This window comes from Haemaphysalis longicornis, unplaced genomic scaffold (genome assembly GCF_048455015.1).
Source record: "Haemaphysalis longicornis isolate Haplotype H1 unplaced genomic scaffold, Haemaphysalis longicornis Haplotype H1 scaffold_10, whole genome shotgun sequence".
Classification (NCBI taxonomy): Eukaryota; Metazoa; Arthropoda; class Arachnida; order Ixodida; family Ixodidae; genus Haemaphysalis; species Haemaphysalis longicornis.
Window position 1 is genome coordinate 74794619 of NW_027526204.1, and position 26256 is coordinate 74820874.

General features: G+C 46.2%; 2 protein-coding genes across 2 annotated transcripts; both read right to left on the reverse strand.

Annotated features, from left to right (window-relative positions):
• Positions 1–212: 212 nt before the first annotated feature.
• LOC144158790 (uncharacterized) lies at positions 213–1437 on the reverse strand. Its single transcript, XM_077689926.1, has one exon. The coding sequence runs from the start codon at positions 1335–1337 to the stop codon at positions 591–593; it is 747 nt and encodes a 248-aa protein (XP_077546052.1). The 5' UTR covers positions 1338–1437; the 3' UTR covers positions 213–590.
• Positions 1438–24266: 22829 nt separating this feature from the next.
• On the reverse strand, positions 24267–25735 carry LOC144158783 (uncharacterized). The gene has a single exon (XM_077689920.1). The coding sequence runs from the start codon at positions 25576–25578 to the stop codon at positions 24520–24522; it is 1059 nt and encodes a 352-aa protein (XP_077546046.1). The 5' UTR covers positions 25579–25735; the 3' UTR covers positions 24267–24519.
• Between the last annotated feature and the right edge of the window lie 521 nt (positions 25736–26256).

Consider the following 26256-nt stretch of genomic DNA (forward strand, 5'->3'; position numbering starts at 1 on the left):
TTGCGAACTGGTCCACCGACTGATTTCCTGATGTCCATTCCGATCCGACACTCCTAGTCACGTATGGCAACATTAGTATATTTTACCCGACGACTAAAAAACATTCATTGACCCTCATCCAACTCTCAGTAAAAATGAGGAAAGTACACTCTGACACTCACAGACATGCAGGTGCGTACACTCAGTCAGAATGCATTTATTTTTCCCCTTAGAGTACATAGCTCTGTGCAAATACAGTCAGCAATTGGGTTACCAATAACATCTTCTACTGGAGCGAGTATACAATCCATCTCTATTTCTCCTCTACGTCAGTTTCTTTCCAGCGCTGTTGGATACGCAGTTGGCCAGCTGTCGACTGCACGTCCGGACTCTTCTGGTTACACAGGTGTTGGAAGCGGAAGCAACACATCCATCTCAGAACTGGGGATCCACTCCATCTTTCCAGCTTTTCAAGATGCTCTGTCTTTCTCTCTCTGGAACCATTTAAGCAGTCGATCTTCGTCGCAGCTTCAGGGTAGGGGCAGGCACCTTCCACTACACCCACGACGCTTGCACTCTAGCACGCCTGAAGCTGTGGCCGATGTCTTGTTCTAACAAAAACCCGAATATTCATCGGAGTAATCAGAGCAGTCGTGCTCACGATCACATGTCCAGCTACGCGGTATGCAGTTTCCACTCCTGCAAGCAAACTCGCCTTCCGTGCACGTCTGATCCACGCAGTTACGTTCGTCTGAGCCGCCAAGGCAGTCCTCCTTTCCGTTGCATTGCCAGTTTACGGGGGCACATATGCCGAAATCATCACGTATCTGGCAGACAAATTTCTTTAAAGGGCAGTTGCTCGTATCGTGCGGGCAAACAGCCGGGACTTCGTCCGAGCCATCGGCGCATTCACGTTCACCGTCGCATGTCCAGGTACGCGGTATGCAGTTGCCACTCTTGCACGCAAACTCCCCTTCCGTGCACGTTATATTCCCACAATTACGTTCGTCTATATCGCCAAGGCAATTACTTTTTCCATCGCAAATCCAATCTCTCGGGGCACATATGCCGAAATCATTAAGCAGCGGGCAGAAAAACGTTTTAGGAGAGCAGTTCTTGGTCCTATTCTGGCACATAACCGCGTCTTCATCCGAGCCATCTGTGCAGTCGCGGTCACCGTTGCATCGCCGTTCCGTTGGGATGCACTCGTTGGACGTCACGCACTCGAACTGATCCGACGAGCAAGAATTGCGCGCACTTACTGTCCCCAGCAGAGCAGAGGCCGACGCAGCATGGATGACCAACGCCAGAACGACCGCCAGGCCCAAGAAGCGCGAGAAGGAGCTCGAACAGTTCATGTTTTCCAGAGAACAGCTGCAGCACGTTCGATAACTTGATCCGCAGGTTTGCAGCTCACGATCGACAACTCACTTGCTTCGAGAACGGCCGTGCTTCCAGCCTTGCCCCACAGTGGCCCGACGAATGCCGACGATCACAGGGATGAAGCTTTTATATCCTCACCCCCACTGAGCAGTGTATAGAAACAACAGGAAAGTCGTTATTTTTGTAGCTGGCGTGATGGACGGGGCGATAGAGCGTTTTCTTGAGAACTGCGCTAAGACGACGTGTTACGGGTCACAGGAAATATGGCGGAACAAAACAAGGCCATGCGTATCGCGGGGGTTCAAGCACATTGCTCCCATGCCGCAGGAAATAGCAACTAACTCAGCAAGGCCGAGAAGCGGCTGATCGAGGTACAGAGGATGAAGACCTCGCTTGCCTCCTTTGCGCACGTCCCGCTCGATTCCTTTCACTCACGCCAAGGGTCATTACCTCTCTCAAGTACATCAGCACTCGTTTCGGGCCACGGGAAGTGAAGTGGGTAGAGAGAGTCGTGCAGGCTTTTTTCACAGTACATGTGTCTTTTTTAACATTTATTCAGTTTCGTTTGAACAACAGAAATTATTACAGTGTTGGGGCACATTTGAAGGACTGCAGCGGACAGGTCAGCGGACAGCGGATGAAGATGGTCGGCAGTCCTTACACTCGCTTCAGAGCAATGCTGCTAACCCCTTTAAGAAGCTGCAACATTACCCTTTTCTTTGCTAGTGCAGAACCCCTGACGGCAACTTTGCCTCATAGGATTTCATGAGTGATGTTTCTTCAAAAGGCGATATTAAAATAAACTACCACTTTTTTCTCATTTTATAAGAACCTCCAAAACACACAAAGAATCGTTCTTATTGTCTGATACAAAGTCAATCGTTTCAAGTTTATGGTGTTTCATACCTACGTGGTTTACGATAATTGAAACAAAATGTTAGTGTTGCAAGTTTACTATGAAAAGCAAGAAGCGCCACCGAATTGTTGGTCTGGGCCTCCCCTGGACGGTTCGGGTATGCGCCCGGCTCGCAGTTTCCACCTTCATCGTTCGTGCCTTTTCTTTCGCACATGAACACCGACTAAGGGTTGTCTCCGAGAGGCTCAATGAAGCCGCCAGTGTCCTTGAAAGGCACAGCCGTCTTTTCAGTTTATTTACGAAATAAAAATGTTGTAAGTGTAAGTTACAAAACTTTATTTTGGAATTAACATATTTAATCCATCAGTTACAATTAATATTTGGTTATACTTACACTAGATGCTGTCTTGCGCTTTTTCACTGCGAGAAGGAAAAATGCTTCGAACAAGCTCCAGCGCGGGTGACGGATTCCTTTCGTTGAAACACTTAAACAGGCACATGTTTAAAATGGGACGGTTAAACATGTTAAATAGGCATGTTAAACATGTGAAACGTGCTTCCAAGGCCTATAGAAAGCACTCACCTCGCCGAGGAGCAAGCGGCCTCTCGAGCATCACGCGTTATAAATTATACGCAAGAGTCATCAATATACCCCAGACTTCTACTAAGCCGCATGGCTGGCGCTCGTCCCCTCTACACTATTAACAAAAATGCTAGTAAAAAGGTAGTAACCGGTTGAATTTACTAACTCCTTATGAACTTTCTTACCCCGGAAAACGGTACGCAGGTGCTGCCGCTAAGTATGGGCCCTATATACTATCGTTACTAGTCTAGACCGTGCACTCAGTAGCTGCTGGTTGTTTGATACTGACATTCACCGATATTCCGAAAATTCTATGACTTATTGAACATAATTGCTGCGGCACTTTTCCCACTCCCCTCACGGTTAAAAAGCGTTCGCAAATCCACATGCTGACTTGTATGCGCTGATATTAAAATGCACAATTCTAAATTGTCGCTAAAATAACCGATTTTTTGCGACAAGCCCACTGACTCTATCACTGAACCTTCCACTGCTGGCTATAAAAGCAAAAACTGCGGATGTATTTCTAAGGTAAGTTATACTCCCTCTCCTCGTGCATCCCGTTGGTTTTCCTGCTCAATTTATTTGTTGTGTAAGTGTGATATTTGCGTGTGGAATGCGTCTATGCCGTGCTGCGCGCTCAGCTTATACATATTGTCGCGTGTAGCGTTTTACTAGGTTATGCACGGCCAGTTGGTAAAAGCGCCAAGTAACGAGTGGATACTGTGACAAGTAACCGGTTAGTGTTCTGTTAGTAAGCGCCCAACATTTTTTTGACAGTGTAAGGCCACCAGTGAGATCCTGCAGAATCAACTCATCTTCAAAGCGCTCAGAGCAACGCTATTCTACCCCATTGTGCACATATAGTAGAGCCACTACCTACATCCATACAGAACCGAGAACCTCGACAGAATCATCTAAGGTGACCTTACTAATAAGAACAAGCAAATAAAGCAGGGGAGGAAACAAACTTGTGAAAGTAGATGGTGTGGTGGTTGAACGTTTCTCTGGTTGGTGTAGTGACAGAGCACACGTACTCCTGGGACATGGCTGCCGTCCAGGCCAGATAGGCCAGAGTATTCTGGTGCTTCAGCCGGAGCTGGCAATTGCACCCTCCTACGGCTCAACGGTGAAAGAAGGTTTCGAGGGGAGGAATGGGACCTGTTTCTGCATTCCATTGTCATGTTACCCGAAGCAGCTAAGGTAAGGCTGTGGGCTCGTGTACCTTAATATTGAGTTACAACGGGAGGTAGATGCGTGTTCTGTGCGGAAACATTTTCTGATGCATGCGGTGTAAAGTGAGATTGGTGCGGGAGAGAGCGAGTGTATACGGCGTGAATGTCGGTAATGGTGGATGGCGTTGTAGCATGGGGGATAGGTTGGAGTGCCTGGTTTGGGCCGCTGCCCTTTTTAGGAAACGTCCGGGGTATCAGCGCTCGGGCAGCGGCGGGAGCTAAGTCATTCTCTTGCAAGAACTCTCGTCCACGGGCCCAGACGATGTGAATCTCTGCGAGCGCGTGAATGGTCTACGAGATCCGGAGTGCGGCTTGGGATAACCGGCCTTGAAGGATATGACACCAGGCGGCTTGAGAGTCGATCAATACTGTGATAAATTCCGGGCCTGTGTACATGCTCCCATGGAGTGTAGGGAAATGAGTGCTTACGGCTGCTAGCCGCGCACGCAAAAGTGACTGGAGCAGTGCTAGCCGAACGAATGACGCACACCCAAGGTAAATATAAATGGTAGCGAAGGCTCGGGCAAAAAGTGGTTCAGAACCTATTGCCAGCGACATCAGCATGGAGGCTTATGGGAGTGGCGATTGAAGCGCGACTAGGTGAGGAGGGAACAAACACTAGTAACAAAAAACCAAGTTTTGTTCAACAATAAAACAACAATTATATTTTACGAACTATATTTATTTCTGAATCACATTTATTTAGGCACAGTGTATAAATAATTTATAAAAATGCCGTTCATTCTCAAAAACCTTTTTTGTAGCGCCCTCTGAAGAATGGCACATGTCATTGCTTTGTGATGCAGTCCTTGTAGTGATCGGAAAGGCGCTCCTAAAGTTCGTCTGCTAGGAAACGCCCCTCGCGTGTTTTGGTGGTGCACATTTGCATTCGTTTTTCCTTGTTAATTTGGTGTGAACTTAATTTTTGCCGTGCGTGGACTTGCGAGGTGCGTTGCATCGTCGGTGAACACGTTTAGTACAATGCCCGGCAGGCACGGTGAACTACGGGACGATGCTGCCAACGGTTGGAGCGGAGCGCTTTCGTCGGTACCTACAGAAACGATGTGCTGTACAAGTTGCAACAGCAACTCCCGTACACCTGGCGTTTTACTGCACCATTTTCCTCTCATTTCCACAGGTAACGCGAAACTATTGTACTGTTAATATGTGTACGGGGGTTGTTTAAGGGGACGTGGTGGTGCATCAAAAAAAATGGGTCTAAAGCTTTGTTATGTCACAGTTATCTCTTGATTTCACCTCAGGCTGGCTCAGAGCAAGTTGTGTCAATTACTCTAGGACTTCTCGACGTAGTACCACTCGAATTTAAACGAGTCGCTTTAATTGTCTATCTCAGTGTCTTCTCTATTGCATTACAACGCTTGTAGTGCTCGTTGCTTCCCGCACTTGTATGCGCAAACATTATTTCCATCGCAGTACTGTGTTGTGCTGCTCTGTGCTGCGCTGCTGCCAGATCTTTCCGGCTATGTGCTTTTACATACTGCCGTAGCTTTCGTTTGCATTGATCCATTTTTCCTCTTTTTACTTATCTGTTGCGACACTTGCCTAATAATGCAACCAGGAAATTGCAGGCGTGAATGCTGAGTGAACTTCTGTAGAAACCCATGTCTTGCCTTGTCTACTTGATAAGACGCCGGGACAGCTGCAGTGTGCTCGCTGCACTTTCGTGAATCGGCATTCCTGCGGCCCGGTTTTCTACGTCAAGATGCAGTGCCTAGTTCTTTTCTCTTGTTTCGAAGTAGTTCTGCTGTTGACGCTTTCATTGCTCATAATGCTATGTGTTACGGGTAAAGTCAATTTTTCGGCGGGTAAGGAAAATCATAATGCATGTAGTGCCCACGAACATTTTGTACTTACTGTATACGTGCTCATTTCGTGCAGTGTGGTAAATTTGTTTTATGTTCATCCTGGAATAAAATTCAAATGTCTTGATTTTAGCATGACTTCGCGTTATTTCTTCTCTTAGAACAGAAGTACACAAACTGAGCAAGCATTATATAACCTTGATCTGTACTTAAGGCACGCACGCCTACCTGCGTATGTGCGACGCAATTAAACTTAGCAGTGGCGTTGGTAGAAATTGGTATCGGGGTAAGGAGTGGGCACCTTTTTTATATAAAAGGGGGGCCGGGGAGAGTGGTCAAGTGTCATTTTGGGCTCTGTATCCCTAGGCAGAAAAAAAATTCCGGTCGGGGGGGGGGGGGGGGGGGGGGTGTACGTTTGCCACCCGCTGCAATCAAAATAAACACCTGATTGCTTTTATACAGCAGTGGAAGGCATGAATACAGAATAAAGGTTCAGAGAAGATGCAAGATGCTTTTATAAACACCGAGGCGAATCATACGACAGTATGCTAAAGTGCGGTTCTCTAGTCACGAGTATAAGCTGGCGTTGACTTGAAGCACACACGCCAAGGGGTCGCCAACTTGCGTCAGATGGCAATGAAATGAGCCCTCAGCTATCAGAGTCCTGCTAAGGGTGTTTTGAAGTCAAATTTTCCCGCTAACGGCACCAAAATGACGTCACTTTCTGACCGGATCTTGCGTCACATCCTGTTTATTTTTTGTTCCGCCGGAAGTGTTCCCTCCTCACACAGATGGCGCTAAGCCCCATGAGCAGCTTAAGAGCCGCCATTTTCTGAACGTATGGGCTTCTATGGAAGCTTCGCTACCAGTTATATTTACCTTGGCACACCTTTATTGGCCACAACTATATATAGCAAGAATGGCGTGTAGCGCCCTCTACATCTCTTCCCCAAGATTAGCACAAAACGAAACAAAACACATCACAAGTCAAGTGTTTTCGTAGTCTTGACCCGACGCCCGAGCCTTGTAACTCGCACTCCGCGCTCACCAGAGATACCTGATGTCGCTGCCGCCGTGGTCGGTGTTACCATGCTCTGGTTTTCTTGTTCGGCATTGTTTTCACTTTAAGCCGGCTGCGTAGCCGTATTTTAGGAGGGCGCTATATGAACCCTGTTACGCATGAGAAATCCGGTGGGTGTTTCCACGACGTACGGATGGGCCTTGGCCGCTGGGCGACAGGGCAGGAATATATAGGAGGGGAAAGGGCCCATTGCGGCAAGCGCGGGCGAGCGACCAGATAATGTCACGATGAAAACGAAGGCAGACTGCAAAGCTTCGTAGCTGCTACGGCGAAGGAGAGGGTAGCGGCACCTGATGGACGACATGATAGCGGCTGAAATTCATTCCGTGGCTGCGCATTGAAATGCCGATCGCAGCGGCGGCGCAATTTCTTCTCCCGCGACACACGCCACCAGCTTAACCTATGACAAGTGCTTGTGACACCATCTGGGCGGGCTACGAAGCCTCGTTTCCCCTCCTGTCTTGTTTTCGCTCCGTGAGCTGGGCTGAGAGCACACGCCGTAGCCTTGACATCTCGAACCCCCGCCGTATCTCCCGCCTACAGCCGAGCAAGGGCAGTCGTTGCATTACGGCGACCGAAGTCTCTCTCCTCCCGCCATCTCGCCTCTTCATCTTGGCACTTGACATTGTCAGGCTACTTCGGTTACAGGCTGTCCAGACAAACGTCGGTCTGGACGAGGCCAGTCTTTGGTGCAGTACTTGACGAGCAGGTTGCATTCCGCGTCCAGTTCTTGGGGCTTGCGAACATCATCAACAAACACCAGCTTCGTGCCTGCTACCGTAGCAATTTGCAATTCTACAAGCTGCTCTACCGCACTTCCTTGAGTTATCTATGGCTTCATTTCCGGCGCCGTTGAAAGGGTGTTTGCAGTTGCTATTTGTTTGCCCGGAACGTAGACCGCGCAGAATCGGTAGCGCCAATGTTTTATGCGAAATCGTTGAATGCGCGGGGGCATCGTGTCCAAGTCAGCGCTTCCAAGTAATGTTACCAGTGGCGTGGGATCGGTTTCTGCCGTGAAGCTTAGGCCACGAACATGCTGGTCAAAATGGTTCACTGCCCATGCTACCGCCAGTGTCTCTTTCTCTGTTTGGCTGTAGCGCTGTTCCGCTTCTGTTAGCGACCGTCACGCAAATGCTACAGCGCCTTACTCTCCCGATTGCTCCTCTGCAGAACAGTTCTTAGACCGAATGAGCTTGTGTCGCATATTGCAAGCAGGACGATACTTCGCAATGCACAAGTCCGAGGTGAGCATCGCCTTTAACTGATTGAAGGCAGTAACTTCAGGTGGTCCCCCTTACCTTGCATTTCGCTCGCGGCGAGCAGCCGTCAGCACCACATTTCCCTACATGGTCTCAGAAGTGGGATAGCTGAGTACGGTCGTCCCTGCCGCGGCTAGTGCTGTGCAATGACGACATGGGTGTCGCCATTGCATCAGCGGCAGGGACGACCGTACTCAGCCATCCAACTTCTGACACCATGTAGGGAAATGTGCTGCTGACGGCTGCCAGACACGCACGCACAGGGAGCAGTGCAAGCCGCATGAATGACGCCCACATTTATTGGTCAAGTTTCAAGTGTAAAGTTTTAATATTTCCAAAAACAAGTTGTTACAAAAATCAGGATATACAGATGAGGGCCCCAGAGCGAAAAAAATTCCCCGCATTTCCCCGAGGGGAAGAATGTGAAAGTGCGAATGCACGAGTTGAATTTGCGCAATTCGGTAATGTTCGCGAAAGAGAGATCACACACACACACACAACTACAAAGAAAGAAAGATGCATTTATTCACAGACACCTATTTGTGTTGTCGTTGTACTTGATTGCTAGAGCGGATCTGAGCTTTGAAATTTCGTGTCAGTACTCCTTTAAGCGGGTGCATTAGCCCTTCTCACGCCCGATTCCTGGCCAATCCCCCACGTGGGTATGTGCCATGTCAGCGGCCAGGCAGCGCGCGCCCATCTCCCCCAGTTGCCAAGGAAGACGAGGAGATTCCTGGCCAATCCCCCACGTGGGTATGCTATGCGGACATCGCCGGTGGACGCAGGTTCAGGGTCGCTTAAGAAGTGCATCGCACTTAAAACGTTAGTGGGACCCTCGGTTCGGAGATACAAATTGACGGTAAAATTTATACACAGCAACTGAAGCATGCTTACAAAATACGGACATGCAAATACACTTTTACATCACAAATCAATCCAAAGACACTCAACATCATATCAAAGGAATCGAAGAACCAACAAGTCAAACAGTTAACAGATCACAAGTACAGTTAGTCTAGAAAATTATTTCTGAGGGACTTTCTGAACAATGGAAATGAAGTGCAAGATTTTATACCTTAAGGTGACTCATTCCAAAAGCAAATCGCACTGAATGCGGAAATTTTTTACCACAATTGGTATGAGTGGGGGGGGGTAACAGGAAATTTTATTAGCCGGAAATCTGGTCACAATATTATTCTGCAAAATGTCAGATGCAATAAATGGGAATGCCAGGTGATTATGAGGCAATTTGTTGAATAAGGTGACGAGATTCAACTGGAACAAAACCTTTACGGGCAAGATATTGTAAGAGCGGAGTAATGTGTAGGCGTTCGTCTGCGAAGAACCAGAAGTGAAAATGCGTATTGACTGACTTTGAATGTGCTGTATTGATGATAAGTGACAAGCATATGTATTGCCCCATGTAACTATACCGTAAGCAATATGACTATGAACTAAAGCAAAATACAACGCCAGCAGCCCTTCGCGGGAAAAGAAAGGGCGAGCTTTGACCAATGCACTGATACCAAACGCCGTCTTCTGCTTAAGGTGGTTAAAGTGACTGCGAAAGGTAAGGCATGGGTCCAGATGTATGCCAAGAAAGACGACATCAGTACATGAAGTAGATGGAATGGATACGAAGTTGATTTACGATTGATTGATTGTGGGGTTTAACGCGCCGACGCAACGCAGGCGATGAGGCGCGCCGTAGTGGAGGGCTCCGGATTAATTTTGACCACCTGGGGATCTTTATCGTGCGCCGAAATCTCGTACACACGGGCGTTTTTGCTTTTCGCCTCCATCAGAAAAGCGGCCGCCGCGGCCGGGAATCGAACCCGCGACCTTGTGCTCAGCAGCGCAACGCCTTAGCCACTGAGCCACCGCGGCGGGTAAGTTGATTTACGAGAATAGTAGATAATGACCTATGAGCACTTTTAAAGACCATAAGTTTAGTTTTTGTGTGGTTTATAAAAAAATGATTACTGCTGCACCAATTCATGATGACACGTAATGCAAGATTTAACTTTGAGATAAGAGCACCAATGTTTTTTATCGGATGAAGATATGGTTGTGTCATCTGCGTATAAAACACAGTGACCACAGTTATAAGAGCTAAGAACATTAGGAAGATCATTCATATATAAAAAACACCTGCGGTACTTCTTGGTTGACTTATTTTATTGCAGAGAAGGTATTTGCATTGTGTACTGGGTACTGTCGGTCAAGTAGGTAATTTTTTTAATAATATAAACGCAGGTCCAGTTATGGCATAGGACTGAAGTTTATGAAACAAGAGCTGGTAATTTACTGTGTCAAAGGCTTTAGCGAGGTCTAAAAAAACAGAAACCAAAAAATTTTCAGAATCCATACATTGCTTTATGTAAATAGTTAGAGACAGCGCGGCTAGATTAGTAGACATACCTGGGCGGACACCAAATTGACTGTCTTTAAGCGACTTAAATTTGGATAAATATTCATTCAGACGTTTAACAAACAATTTGCCGACTAGTTTGCTAAGGCAGGAAAGAATTGAAATTGGAAGGTAGTTGATAACTGTTTCTTTGTCAATTTTTCTGAACTGGAATTACCTCAGCTTTTTCAAGAATCAAGGAAATAAACCGTGTTTAAACATAAGGCTTATAATATGACATAGCTTGTCGGAAACTAAATGTGCAACCTGTTTTAAACGCCTTACACAAATGTCATCTAACCCAGGCCCTGTATTTTTCAGATTACCAATGGTTTAAAAGACTTCATGTGGTGTTGTTGGGTAAAGAAAGAATGACTGCGTCGCACGTCCCAGAGAAGTATACGACTGCGTAAGGGGGCGGTGGTTAGTATAAACGGAAAAAAAGTATTCCGAGAAAGCATTGGCGATTTATTTGGGCTCGGAAAGGGTGGATCTAATGTAGTCGATTTTGGTTAGAGGGACATCAGAAGATGACTTGTTAAGGAAGGAGTTGAGCAGCTGCCACTGCCTTTTGGGGTTAGTCCTATTCTTCTCGAATTTATTTTCATAGTACCTTTTCTCGCTTGCTTGAGCAAGGCATTTATAGACGGCAGTGGGACTTGTATCGTTTAGCCAAATACATGTCCAAGGGCTGACGCCTCTTTTTTTATATACATGTTTTCTTCCTTCATTAAACTTACTAGAAGACCATTTGTCATCGATAGGTTTTGCGGATACTTGCATTTCTTTTTACATTGGACAGTAGGCGTATTAGTCGACACGGCGAGTAAAAATGACGAGCAAAATTTTAGCAAGGCTGCATCGAGATCAGATATGGACATAATAGGCGCCCAATCAGTTCTACTGATAGCCTCAACAAAGGAATTGGAATTAAATACAGAGGTAAAATAGCTGATGTTGAATGTGTGGGTAATGTTTTCGAATGTAAGAAAAATTGGAAAATGATCGGTGAATCAGCGTGAACATGAACAACCCCCCCCCCCCCCACAGGGATAGATAGATAGATAGATAGATAGATAGATAGATAGATAGATAGATAGATAGATAGATAGATAGATAGATAGATAGATAGATAGATAGATAGATAGATAGATAGATAGATAGATAGATAGATAGATAGATAGATAGATAGATAGATAGATAGATAGATAGATAGATAGATAGATAGATAGATAGATAGATAGATAGATAGATAGATAGATAGATAGATAGATAGATAGATAGATAGATAGATAGATAGATAGATAGATAGATAGATAGATAGATAGATAGATAGATAGATAGATAGATAGATAGATAGATAGATAGATAGATAGATAGATAGATAGATAGATAGATAGATAGATAGATAGATAGATAGATAGATAGATAGATAGATAGATAGATAGATAGATAGATAGATAGATAGATAGATAGATAGATAGATAGATAGATAGATAGATAGATAGATAGATAGATAGATAGATAGATAGATAGATAGATAGATAGATAGATAGATAGATAGATAGATAGATAGATAGATAGATAGATAGATAGATAGATAGATAGATAGATAGATAGATAGATAGATAGATAGATAGATAGATAGATAGATAGATAGATAGATAGATAGATAGATAGATAGATAGATAGATAGATAGATAGATAGATAGATAGATAGATAGATAGATAGATAGATAGATAGATAGATAGATAGATAGATAGATAGATAGATAGATAGATAGATAGATAGATAGATAGATAGATAGATAGATAGATAGATAGATAGATAGATAGATAGATAGATAGATAGATAGATAGATAGATAGATAGATAGATAGATAGATAGATAGATAGATAGATAGATAGATAGATAGATAGATAGATAGATAGATAGATAGATAGATAGATAGATAGATAGATAGATAGATAGATAGATAGATAGATAGATAGATAGATAGATAGATAGATAGATAGATAGATAGATAGATAGATAGATAGATAGATAGATAGATAGATAGATAGATAGATAGATAGATAGATAGATAGATAGATAGATAGATAGATAGATAGATAGATAGATAGATAGATAGATAGATAGATAGATAGATAGATAGATAGATAGATAGATAGATAGATAGATAGATAGATAGATAGATAGATAGATAGATAGATAGATAGATAGATAGATAGATAGATAGATAGATAGATAGATAGATAGATAGATAGATAGATAGATAGATAGATAGATAGATAGATAGATAGATAGATAGATAGATAGATAGATAGATAGATAGATAGATAGATAGATAGATAGATAGATAGATAGATAGATAGATAGATAGATAGATAGATAGATAGATAGATAGATAGATAGATAGATAGATAGATAGATAGATAGATAGATAGATAGATAGATAGATAGATAGATAGATAGATAGATAGATAGATAGATAGATAGATAGATAGATAGATAGATAGATAGATAGATAGATAGATAGATAGATAGATAGATAGATAGATAGATAGATAGATAGATAGATAGATAGATAGATAGATAGATAGATAGATAGATAGATAGATAGATAGATAGATAGATAGATAGATAGATAGATAGATAGATAGATAGATAGATAGATAGATAGATAGATAGATAGATAGATAGATAGATAGATAGATAGATAGATAGATAGATAGATAGATAGATAGATAGATAGATAGATAGATAGATAGATAGATAGAAACTTTATTGTTCATGGGAAGGTTAGGGCGAATCAGCCGCCTCGGACCAGGCAGCCGCTGAGGGCCCTGATGATGTGGGCCGCCAGTTCCCGTTGCTGTTGGAAACTCGCCGCAACAGCCAGCCACTCTCCGGTGTAATTGTGTGGTTGGGTTGGGTTGTAGGGGCACTCCCACCGAATGTGGTCCTGGGTAGGGGGAATAAGGCAGTGGGGACAGAGTGGGACAGGGGTGTCTGGCGTGCGTTGGAACAGATGGAGCCGAGTGGGTGTGTGCAGTGTATATGTTTGCGCCTGCCGAATGACTACTTGCTCGCGACGGGTAAGCCCGGAATGGAGGGGAGGGAACGTGCGGCGTATGCTTAGAATGTCTGCTAAGGTGGGGAGCGGAGGGGGAGGACAAGGATTTGTGTCGCGAGCGTCGACAGGGGCCCGGAGGAGAGCTTCGCGGGCAAGCTGATGAGCTCGTTCATTCCCTGCAACGCCTGCGTGACCAGGGATCCAGTGCACGTGAAAAGGCCCTTTAACGTTGTTGAAGAGGGACAGTGAGGAGGGGAACGCAAGACCTTGAGCCAGGTGGTAGCATGCTGACTTCGAATCGGTGTAGATATTGGTCGTGCGGACGGGGGATGTGCTGTCAGCAGCGGCAAAAGCGATAGCGAGAAGTTCGGCTTCTTCTGGGGAGGTGCAGCGTCGAGTGATGGAGTAGTGAGTACCTTCTGAAGTGATGAAGGCGACCGCACCGAGGTTATGGAGATGACGCCATGATGGATAACACGTGATCAATGAGTGTACCGGTACCGTGAGATGGTACTCTAGCTGGACACTCAAAAAGCGATTCCAAACCAAATCCAGGTAAACAATCAGTGTAATTTGCGTGAGAAGTACTATCCGTGTCAAGCAAGTTAATATTAACATCCTCTACAATTACTTCGTTCTTATTTTCAAAAGTTAACTTAGATAATACTTCACTGAGACAACGCAAAAAATCACAAAAAGAAGACGATGGTGAGCGATAAATGCAACCTAGAATTATGTTTTTTTCTTTATTAAGGAATGAGCTGTCAACCTCTACCCACACTGACTCGCAATGATTCACAATAAATTCAAGGTCACATCTGCGCGTGTAAGTGACATCTTGGGAAAGAAGAATGTTGCAGAGACATGTCCGTTTGTAGCCTAAGATGTAAGGCGCGATAGCGACCTTCGACTTCCACGGAGTGTTTAGTTCCTGCATTTCCTGTCAATGCTTCACGAGCACTAAAGGTTATCTAAGAGAGAAATATTACCAACGAGGGCTCTTAATCGCCGGGGCCCAGGAAAGACAAAGGCTCTCTGCACCTATATGGATTAAAATAGCAGCGTCAAATGTTGCAGATGTTAGTTGCTGGTCAGTTCGACGGGGGAGGCGTCAGTGTCAGTGTTTCAAAATGTTTATTCTGTGATTTCTAGGCCCGGCTGAGCAATTTTGCTTTTTACGGATAGATAGAGAGAGTGATTGTGAGTGACAGAGTGAGTGAGTGAAAATTTTCGTTCAGGAAGAAATAGTTCTGGTTTAGGAAAACGGGGTAAAAAGGTGACAGGGAGCTGAAGGGTGGAACCTGAAGACTAGGGCACCAGATGCAGCACCTCGTTCCCTTGCCCTCTCAACCAGCTCGCGCTGATCCTGAGGTAACGAGCTGTCAAAGCTGCCTTCCAAGTCTCGGACAACTGGAATATGTTATGCTTGAGTTGTTCTCCCCTGACCATACCCTTTGACATGGCTAGGATGCGCGCAAGAGAGTGGATGTTTCCCCTAATTTAGAAGCGTTTTAAGTAAATCTATGATGTTCCCACCCAACACCTCAACTCACATACGTTCGCTGATACGTGTGCTGGTTTTTCCTCAACAGAGTTTGTGAATCTTCGGCATTGAGACCTCCTTGCAGCCATTGGGAAAGATCATGTTCCTAAGTATAGGAGCAGGAGGAATAAATGTTTATTTTACGAGTGCTGGTGCTGGTCGTACTCTGCATCCCTAGTCTGAGATGCCCTGTCCTTGGCTGGCAGTCCAGGCCCTCTTCACCAGTAGGCGTCGGGTCCCAGGTTCCGGACTTTCTAGGCAGGCCACCCACTGCTCGTAAGCGGGGGAAGGGTTGAAGGGTTGGCATGGCGTTTGTCGACACTCCCACACTTCATGTGGGAGTATCGCTCTCTTACCCAACAGGGTGCTGGATAAGGGACAGAAATTACAAGTGGCCGGGAATAGGGTCGGCTACACATCCCGAGTTATCTAGGCATGGGATCAGGATTCGCTCTTAATGTTTTTGAGGAGCGCACAAGGAGCATAAGTTCGTGTTCCTCTTGGTCAGTGCGCCGTTCTCTTCGAGACCACTGTGTTCGAGTGTCCAGGTGAGGTTGTTAACTTTTTTTATTGTGGAGGTATTCTGCCTGCAGAAAAGAGTATAATGTCCTTTGAGAGTATGTAATGTTGTCACGCGTCCATGTAATACTTCCGCTATTCCGATTGACGAGAGGATGGCTCCAACTTCTACTTATTTCCTCCTATATGTTGGAGGGTCATGCAGTCACAAAGATTTGCAGAGTAGTCAACAACGGCAATTGCTGCCTCGTGCCTTGGTACATCCCGGAGTCGGTGTATACTGTGGTGTCATGATTTTGGAAATTTCTCTGAATGATCTGGATATTGCCGTATCTCCTCTTCTTGTGTGCGATTAGATCCATAGTTTTGGTACAGGAGAGTTTTTACGCGTAGCAATTGGAACGGTGACTGGTCTATCATGGCGTGCAGTAGTTTCTTTTAAAACTGGGGGGGGGGGGGCTGCCTTTCCTCTACAAGATGCCCCCCCACCCCAGAGTTTGTTTTCCATCCGCGCTTTTCGTGCTCGGAGAGTGTTTTCTTCCATTTCTTGAAATGTGTTTGGAAGACACAGTTGAGGACATATTCATCGTCATTGTCTCTAACATCCTTTTAAAGCAAAGCTTTCTACCTCTACCCCCCAAGGGTTCTTTCGCGACCGTTGGTGTCACCAGAAAACTCCAGCGAACAAATAAAAGAATTTACTGGCACCGCCGGGAATCGAACCTGGAACTAATAGACTAACAAAGCGAGAGCCCGCTGTCTTACCGATTCAGCTATGAGCCCACGAGAACACGGGAAGACAAATGGTGTACCCACCAAGCACATCTACGGGTTTACACCCTGCCTTCTCGCTGAATGCCACGTGAAAGCGTCACACGACCACTCACGCCCGTCTAGCGGCCCTGTGCGCACCTTGCTCATGTGCTAAGAGTTACAAAAATTAAAGGAAGCTCACACCAATCCATGGAATCTCATTTTTAGTACGCCAATGTGCTAAAGCCTGTGGCCTCCAGTGTTCCCGTAAAAAATCACAGCTCCTTGTCGTCCGCCCTCACCCCAAATCAAGGAATACATCCAAATACTCCTTGATGACCAGGCCATTACTCCACACCCCAGCATCAAGATCCTGGGGCTACATTTCCAGGCCAACCCCAAGAGTGACGTCTCCTTGCAGCGCCTCAAAAACAGCATTACTCTAATCATACACATGATCAGGCGAGTTGCCACTAAGAATCGAGGCTAAAAGAATCCGGTACCTTTCGATTAATTGAAGCTTTTGTCCTCTCGAGAGTTACTTACGACAATCCGCTATCGCCTTCTCGGCGAAGAAGACATAGAGATGCTTTACATAATGATTACAAAGGTGGTTGAGCAGGCCATTGGTCTTCTAATGAGTGCGTCCACACTGAGGCTGCTTAGCACGGGCTCCACAACACGGTGGAAGAGCTGATAGAAGGCCATCTTTCTAACCAGAAGGTCCGACTCAGAACTGCGGTGGGTAACCGCATGCTTCACCAGATTGGCTGGGCAGCCCAAAATGTCACTCCGCTTGACGTGCTCCCAGACTCTTGTCGACTAAAACTAAAGATGCTCCCTTTGCTTAGAAATATGAACCCCTCACATGACGAGGGTCAACGAAAAGCATGGACTCAAATGCTAAACAGCACCCTCGGTGGGGCTCATGCAGTTATCTACACAGACGCCTCCAAACATCGAGGGCAGCAACACGCCATCATCGTGGCTACCTCCAGAACCAACCTCCTTGCGTGTACCTAGCTTAGGACCCAACAAATGACGGCAGCAGAAGAGGCAGCCACCACCTTGGCTCTCACTCAACCAGGGGTTCGGAGGCTAGTCACCAATTCCCAGCAAGCCTACTGCAATTACCAGTCGGGTTGGGTGTCTTGACCTGCCCTATGCGTGCTAAAAAAACACTCCCCAAACGGTTCCATTCAGCTCATCTGGACACCACCTCACGCTTCAATGGAGGGCAAGAAATACGCCCACCCAACAAGCCTGCGCTTTTACCTCCCGTGCTATGGAGCTGCACGAGGACAGTCACCCGCTTGTCACGTCCAGGGAGATAATCCAGCATTATCGCCTTCTGAGGCAGACCGTACCTTCGCCTTACCCTGACCTTCACGGAGAACAACAAACTACCCTACGGCTCATACAATCCGGGCTCCTTCCCACAGCCTACGCGTCTTCACGTAATGCATCCGAATCGCTACGACGCTGAATGTAAATTTTTCTCAGAAGTAGGAATACTCCGCCCCGTAATCGGGGTGTGCGACTTTAGCCCGGAGCACCCTCCTCTCTTTCCGTCAACTACCCAACAAGAGCAATGGGAAATGCTGCTGTCCAAGCCCTCTCTACCTACCCAGCTTCAGCGGGTGGACAGAACACAGGCCGCGTGGACTGCATATGGGCCCCACAGAAGAAGGAATCACTCCCCAAGGCTGCACTCTGGGCCCTTCAGAAATCTGAACCGAAGTATTTCTTCCTCCTCCTTCTCAGCCGCAAGTCTCGTCGCCTCCGTCCATGGCGCAGAGACGGAGAAGTCAGATCGTCTAACACCGGGGTGGAGCTTACTTTGATTTTATAAAAAAAAGTTTCCACTCTTGCTACACCAATACAACTCAACCAAACACCATTCATGCATCATGCATTGATTGAACCTTACCAAGAATATCTCTTTGAAGTAATAAATGGTGTGGTTAAGTGCATTTCACTTCTCTCTGGTTTTACTATTTGTAGAGCGATGTGAGTGATTCTAAGTGACGTCGCATGAGTAATCGTTATGGGTGCCGTTTACAGCTTTGCTTTCCAACCACATTCACGGGGTGGATTGGCGCGATTTTTTTTAGGACGACTGCAGCGTGAAGGCCTCTGCCATTCCTGCGTTTCGCAAGTTTATTCGTTGCTTCGACTATTGTTGTTTTATCCCTACACCGAGTAAATGGTCTTTCCCTTCTTGTAGACCCGTCTACGCATGTCCATTCTGTTATCGTGGCGATCCAGCCGTTGGTAGTTTGTCTATCGGTCAAAACTTCAAAGTTGAGGACTGCCCCATTGCTGTCCTGATGATAGTGTTCGGATCACTTTCTTTAGTGGGCTAAATTTGTGGCACCGTAGGGTCTGCAATACCCGGCTCATGATCAGTAGCTGGATGTGTCTTATCAGTTCTACTTCTCTTTTTCTTGCTTTTCTCTTGGTTGTGCGTTCTGTTTGTCGGCTAAAAACTGGTTAAAACTTTTTTGGCGAGTCTGAGTTTGGCTCCACAGCTTGTCTCGAGAGCCACGATGAGCATTATTGCGTGACTCTTCTCTTAGAGGACATCCGTACTTATTTTCAGGGTGATTTTTAACTCGTCTGCAAGGGTCATTTGTCGTTCGCAAAACCCAGGTTGCACCGGCGACAGAACTGTCGGAATATTGCAAACTATTTTGAAAACTTAGGTGATAAGATTTTATATCGTGTGCTTTATTTTATGATATATGCCATATGATTATTTTATGATATATGATATACGCCTATGATATATGCCTTCCTTGATTTCTGAGAGACTGGCGTTAATCCTTTTCCCCCTGTTTTAGTTAGGTCACCCAATTTTGCCGCCGCCATAGCTTCCGGTGGAAAGCACGACGCGGTGGCTCAGTGGGAAAGCCGTTGCGCTGCTGAGCCCGAGGAAGGGGGTTCGATACCCGGCCGCGGCAACCGTTTTCACAGAAACACCATTGTGCCCATATTTCAGCGCACGTGGAAGATCCTAAAGTGGTATAAATTATTCCGGAGACTTGCACTACGGCGCTCATCGTATGCCGGGTGTAGCTTGGACGGATGAATTACCGGAAATTTATATTTTTGATCTTCTGGTTGAAACATGTTTTGGCCTGATGACGTAAGTTCCCAGCGCAGCCGGCGATCGTGTCTGCCGAGCATGCTACCACCGAATGGGCATAAAACAAACTTCACCGCGCAGGAGCGCCGCCTGGTAAAAACGCGTATCCTTTCTTTCGTATCCGCCGGTGTATCATTGTCCTCCCTTAGAGTTTCTTAGTAAGTATTCTAGAGCGGAAACTGTGCCTGCTAATCCATGTCGTCGTGGGGGTTTATGGGAAGACCCCCCTTTTTGGCTTGGTCTTGGCATGACCATTGGACTCTTAAGCGGTTTTGGGTATTTGCTTTTTTCACTAGGCATTAGCACGTCTACGAGCTACGAGGAAGCCGAAATCCTTCATGTTCTGCGGCAGCCGTGTTCGCTGAAACAGCAGGCAGTGTGTGATCGCACCTGACGCTGGTCATGCCACAGTCGAAGCACGTATGACTGAGCGTGTAATATGCAGCCGCGAAATTTGTAGCCAACGAAAAAATAAACAAAACGTACTGCCACGAAGACAAGATACGGCAGATACGGGCGCCTGAATCCGTCATATCTTGGGATCGTCCACGACCCCTTAACGCCACGTTTTCTTTTTTCTCGTTAAACTGCAGCTGAGAGTCCGTGCACCGGTTCACCATGAAGGTGACGTTTTCATAGGCAGGCTGCAAAAACTTTAAAAACTCTTCAAACAACTTAATATTTTAAATAATGGTAAAGTTAATAAAATAACAGTTTATAATGAGTTTCCTCTCCAAATATTAACATTGCTCGTAACTACCACCTTGGCCTACAAAATAGCAGAAACAAACGTTCCAGCAAAAATACGATTCACCTCCTTTTTTATTAGTTTTAAAACAGCCTGTTTTATTTTCCACTTGCATAATTGCATACTATTTTTCGCCTTTTTGAGGAACTTTATTTAAACTTGCGGTCACTAAAACGTTTCAATCCAATCCAATGAGGAAATTTAGACGAGCCCATGATCTAATGGCGGACCATGATGACAGAGACGGCCTTGATGTGAGTCGCATAGACGCTAGTGCCAGATTCATCTCTAGTGTATATTGTAAGAAACTCTATGTGCCCTCCTTTCCAAACTTGAGTTGCCGTTACGCCACATTACGATTCGGCGGAACTCTCAAAACTTGCTGTCTCAGTCGTAGCTTCCGGGTGGCAGCGGTGACGTGTTTTCATGGACGCCTGATGAGCACGGCTGATAGCGGATGGCTAGCAGGCGCCGGGAAATCGAAAAATGAGCCGAAAAAAATTGGCCGCGTATCTGCTCCTTTCGTTGCAAATGTCGTCAATAGACGATAGCTTTTCTAGAGATTTGCCAAGGAAATGGCCCCCTTTGCTTTCCCGCTCACCTCTCATGTTGTTCCTGTTTCGTCGCGCTCATCCCAAGGTAAACACACTAAAAGTTTGCTCAAGGCGATTTGAATTTACCGCGTTCTACTGCTACAGGCAGGGTTCCTCGATGCCAGCGCTGCAGTAGGGCGGAGACGCGCGTGAATCGAGGGGGCCGACTTCAAGGTTTATAGAACCACGTTGCCGTGCTCCACGCGCGTTCCAAGCACAACGTAAAACCTAGCTAGTGGAACCTCTCGTTGCTGTTGCCGCGTGATTTCTCATAAGCCGTCACGAGGTGACGCGGGCAACAGCAGGCGGTGGTTTTCTGCAGTAGATGTAGAATATCATTTGCTATCAAAAAACCAAGCATTCAGGATTTTTTTTATAAAGGAACACTGTAAATATCTCTTGTGTAATTTCCTGTCTTATATTTGCGTAATGTCTTGTTCTTGTTCAACAACGTTGACAAGTATGAACATATAAACCGGGCTTAGACGTTTACATTTGGCTGTGAGTATATAGAACTATTGTGCAGTAACCATTTTACTTTAGCCTGGTGGCTTAATCAAGTTACAGACAGAGAGACGGACAGACAAACCAGACTTCAATGCTCCACACCCCGCATGGGGCTACAAAAGGCCAAATAAAAAAGGGCAGAAAGTCTGGGAAGCCATACAACAACTAAATTTGACATTTCTGACGGATCCAGCACACCCAACGAGGCGAGGCAACGGTGACCAACGAGACACCACCCCTGATCTCACACTCGTATACAATGCTCCAAGCTCTACGTGGACAAACACCTTTAAAGACTTGGTCAGTGACCACTTAATCTTGGAGACTACGCTTAGAGCAGGACCGTCTAAACTCACCGGCCGGAAGCACAAGATAGTAAACTGGGACATGTTCCGTAAACTAAGGCAGGTGCAGGACTCAGAAGAGGACCCTACCATCGAGGACTTGGACACATGGGTGCAAAGCTTACAAAATGATGTTGAACTGTCCACACACGTAGTACAGCAAGAGCCTAGTCTTGAAAATATAGAATCACGACTTCTGCACATGTGGGAGGCCAAAGACAGTATACAGAAGAGGCTCCGCACGCAGCGGCATAACCGCTCCTTGCGCAGATGGCTCACTAGACTCAACAAGAAAATCAAAAAACACGCCACGTACGTCACCAACCAACAATGGAACACTCTGTGTGATCGGATGGAGGTACAGATGAATACCCCTAAAACATGGCTCACCATCCGCTGCCTATTAAACCCAGAGGGATGACGCGTTACTCAGCGTAAAAACCTACTGAGTACTCTACACGAGCATCAAGGAGATGAAACCCCATTACTGCAAAAGCTGCGGGACCTCTACATTCAGACTGCCCCTCAGAACCAGCTAGGCCATATGCCGGTAAACCCAATTTCGAGATGCACAGACCTATCACCAAAGCGGAAGTGTATGAGGCTATCTCTCATCTCAACACGCGATCTGCACCATGCCTTGGTGGTATTACCAATCGTGTAATCACCAACCTTGATGACTCGTCCTTACAAGCTCTTACCGCCTACATGAACAAGGGGTGGAACACGGGAAACCTTCCCCCCACGTGGAAAAGCACCCTGATTAAGCTCATTCCCAAACCTGGAAAGGCTCTAAAGTTAGAGAACTTGAGGCCTATTTCACTGACCTTTTGCCTCGGGAAGCTGATAGAGCACGTGGTTTGGACCCGTCTCAACCGCCACATAGACACGCATCAACTTTTCCCGCACACCATGGTGGGTTTCCGGTCTTCCCTATCAACGCAAGACGTGATGTTACAAATTCAACATCAAATAATTGACAACCCGGGCGTGTCCCTACTTGATTCTCGAGTTATAATGAGGCTTGACTTGACAATAGCCTTTGACTGTGTGGCCCACATTACCATCCTTCATAATGAGAGTGACTTAAATGTGGGCAACAAGGCGTACAACTACATCGCCGAATTTCTGTCTCAAAGGACCGCCCAAATAACGGTGCAGGACTTCAAATCTCACCTTATAAGTCTGGGTAGCCGTGGCACCCCACAGGGGTCGGTCTTATCACCATTTCTTTTAATGTGGTCATGATTAAGTTACCTCCCCTACTATAGCAAATTCCTGACGTGCATCACAGCCTCTACGCTGATGATATAACAATCTGGACCGCAGGAGGCAGGGACGGAGACATTCGAGAAAGACTACTAGAGGCTGCCACGATTGTTGAAAACTACGTCTCCTCACGCGGACTCGCGTGTTCGCCTCAGAAGTCAGAGATCCTCTTCTTCTTCAGAGATCCTCGCTGCTTTTCTCCAGCCTTGCGCCACTAGTGCGAGCTACGCCAATTTTTTTCTTTCATTTCCCTACTCTTTCTTCACTTCATTCTGGTCACGAGATATCCGGACTCCGTCTCTTCCATAAACTCCTCCAGTCGCAGTCATCTCAAAATCAGTGCCTGCAACAAGCTTACCGCTCTCCCGCGATATTCACCCTAACGCAGTTATTCCGGACGTGCCGCACTTAAACGTTCGCAAAGTCATTTTTGCTCCGCACCTCCTGAAACTGGAATGACTTACCTTCTGCAGCTGCGACTATCTCGGGCCAGCCCCACTTGAAGCAGGGCATTTAAGCAGCGCCCGATAGTTGATCTAATCACATCTGTTGCTGTTACTATATTCGGAGTAAAACCATTTTCATGCGTCGTGTCATGTCCACCCCTCACGAAATGTCCCGATGGCGCCTTCGGGGAATAAAAATCAAATAAAAGATATCAACAGTTGATTGTACCCTTACTGAGTTTCTCTAATGAGAGATCTCCGTCAGCTCGTTTTGATTTTATTCCCCCGCATCCGCAGTAACAGATGTGTATGTGCGCGGTTGGCGACGCGCCTTCAAACGTTATATTGTAAGAGTAGAAACATGTATGGTGCTATTAAAACCGCAGAAGTTATTTAATATTGTTTTTAAGGTGTCACATCAAGACTGTTATATTCTTAATTTTCAAAGTAGATCACGTTTTGTGAATTGGAAATTTTCTACAAGAAATATTTGCATCTTGTTGGCTCATTGCACACGAAAATGTTTGCTGACGCCTACTTTTGAGACCTAAAACGCTTCTTAACCTTATCCGAGTTTTTACCCTTGGCTGATGTCGACGAACAACCCTGCAAATCCCGAACGGGGTAACAACCGTCTCCAGGACGGCATAGTGGACTGGGTAGGATGTCAAGCTTCAACGCAGGAAACCAGAAACACCGGCTCGTAGAATGCGTCTAAGAATCGCCAAATTTTATTTGGGATACATCGTTACAGTGCAAAACATTCGGTAACATTAGGCGTTAAGACTATGTTAAGTACATCCCGTTAAGCGTGAATACATCAAGAGTTAAAGCATAATTTTAAAGGGCATCCTAGTTCAGGTTTATCTTTGGCGCAGTCGTCGAACTCACAGTTCTGCAGAACCTGCTGGCGTCTTTCTTAACTCCGTGTTCGCCGCTTGAGGCCATGTGTTCAACGTGGGATCAAAAGAAGGTTGTGCGCGGTGCGTCACAGTCATGCTCGTCAGATCCATCAGGGCAATCCTTTTCTCCGTCACAGTGAAACCTCATAGGCAAGCACATAACGCTGCCATTCTGAGGAATACAAGCAAACTGCTTCGGTAGACAGCCTGTCGGTCCTTTCAGGCAAATGGTCCCATCCTCATCCGAGGCGTCGGAGCAGTCGCGATCCCCATCGCACAAGTGCTCATCTGGAATGCACTGACCGCTCTTGCAACGAAACTCAGTCCCAATGCATGTCGCATTTTCGCAGTCCTTTTCGTCGGATCCATCGGTGCAGTCGTCATCTGCATCACATCGCCACTTACGCGCTATGCAATCTCCGTCCTTGCATGCAAATTCATCTGTCGTACATTCTTCCTTTTCACAGACCTTTTCGTCTGAGCCATCAGGGCAGTCCTTCTCTCCGTCGCACAGCCAGGTGACTGGCAGAAAATTGACATCACCTTTCTGGAGAGTGCAGGCTAACACGTGTGGACCACAGCCGTTCGTCCTGTTCTTGCATTTAACCGGATCTTCATCCGAGCCATCCATGCAGTCGTGAATGCCGTTGCATTCCCAGCAGCTTGGTAGGCAACGGCCATTGTCGCAGGCAAATTGCTTTTCCGAACAACCCTTGGTGTCCGGGCAGTCAGCTTCATCTGAACCATCCGTGCAATCCCGACTGCCGTCGCATCTATATCTGCGCCCCACACAAAGACCATCGCCACATAGAAACTGTCTTTCGGTACAGGGAGCCGTGCAGTCATTCTCGTCCGACTGGTCACGGCAGTCATGATCTCCATCGCATCGCCACTCCTTGTAGATGCACAAGTTAGACGAGACGCACTGGAACTGCTCGGGCGAACAAGATTCGTGGCTTGTCAGTGTTTCCATCAGCGCGAAGGACTCAGCGGTAGCGACAACCACGGCGAGCAAAACCGCTCTGCTTAGGAGCCGCATGAACGCGGAGGTGTTTGACGATGTCATGTTGTCAGTAAACCGTTGCAGGAAGTTTGCTAAGTTGATTAGAAGGCTTTCCATTCACGCATAAGGAGTCGCTCGTACTGAGCTGCAGTCGAAGCTGGGTCGCCATCACTTGGTATTCTAGATAACAGCCGGCTTCTGAGAAGCTCTCGCTGGCAAAGAAGGCAACCTACAAACCTCGAGCTTATCGCTCTGTATACTGTGTGCGCCCCCTCTGGTGCGAACAGAGAAATGTCTCTAATCACCAGGCAGAGACTTTTATGGCATGTCACCACTGCGCAGTAGAGGGAAACAACAGTAAATGATTATTTTTGTGGCTTGCGTGGCGATAGGAGTAATGGCGCCTGTTATGGAGATAGCCCGCTCATAGGGGCGTGGAACAATGGCCTAGAACAGAGCTTCCTGTACGCGAAAAATACATAGCTGAGCAAAGCCGATAAGTGCTAATAGAGGTGCGGAAGCTACGGTTCTTTTTTGCATCCCATGCGGATTTGCCACATTGTTGATCACGCACTTAGGGCTCTTTGATGTTTAGATGAATGCATCAATGTTAGTTTTGGATGCGGGAAGGGAACTGAGCTGGTTGTCGAGCCATCTCCACAATCTGTTCATCCATTTGTATCCCAAATTTCTTCAGTTTCACCCAGGCAACAGAAACGATTGTGAATATGGGGCCAGTCTGGATGTCGGACAAGGATTTTATTTGCAAATTTTGCGTTGACAACCTACTGAAAT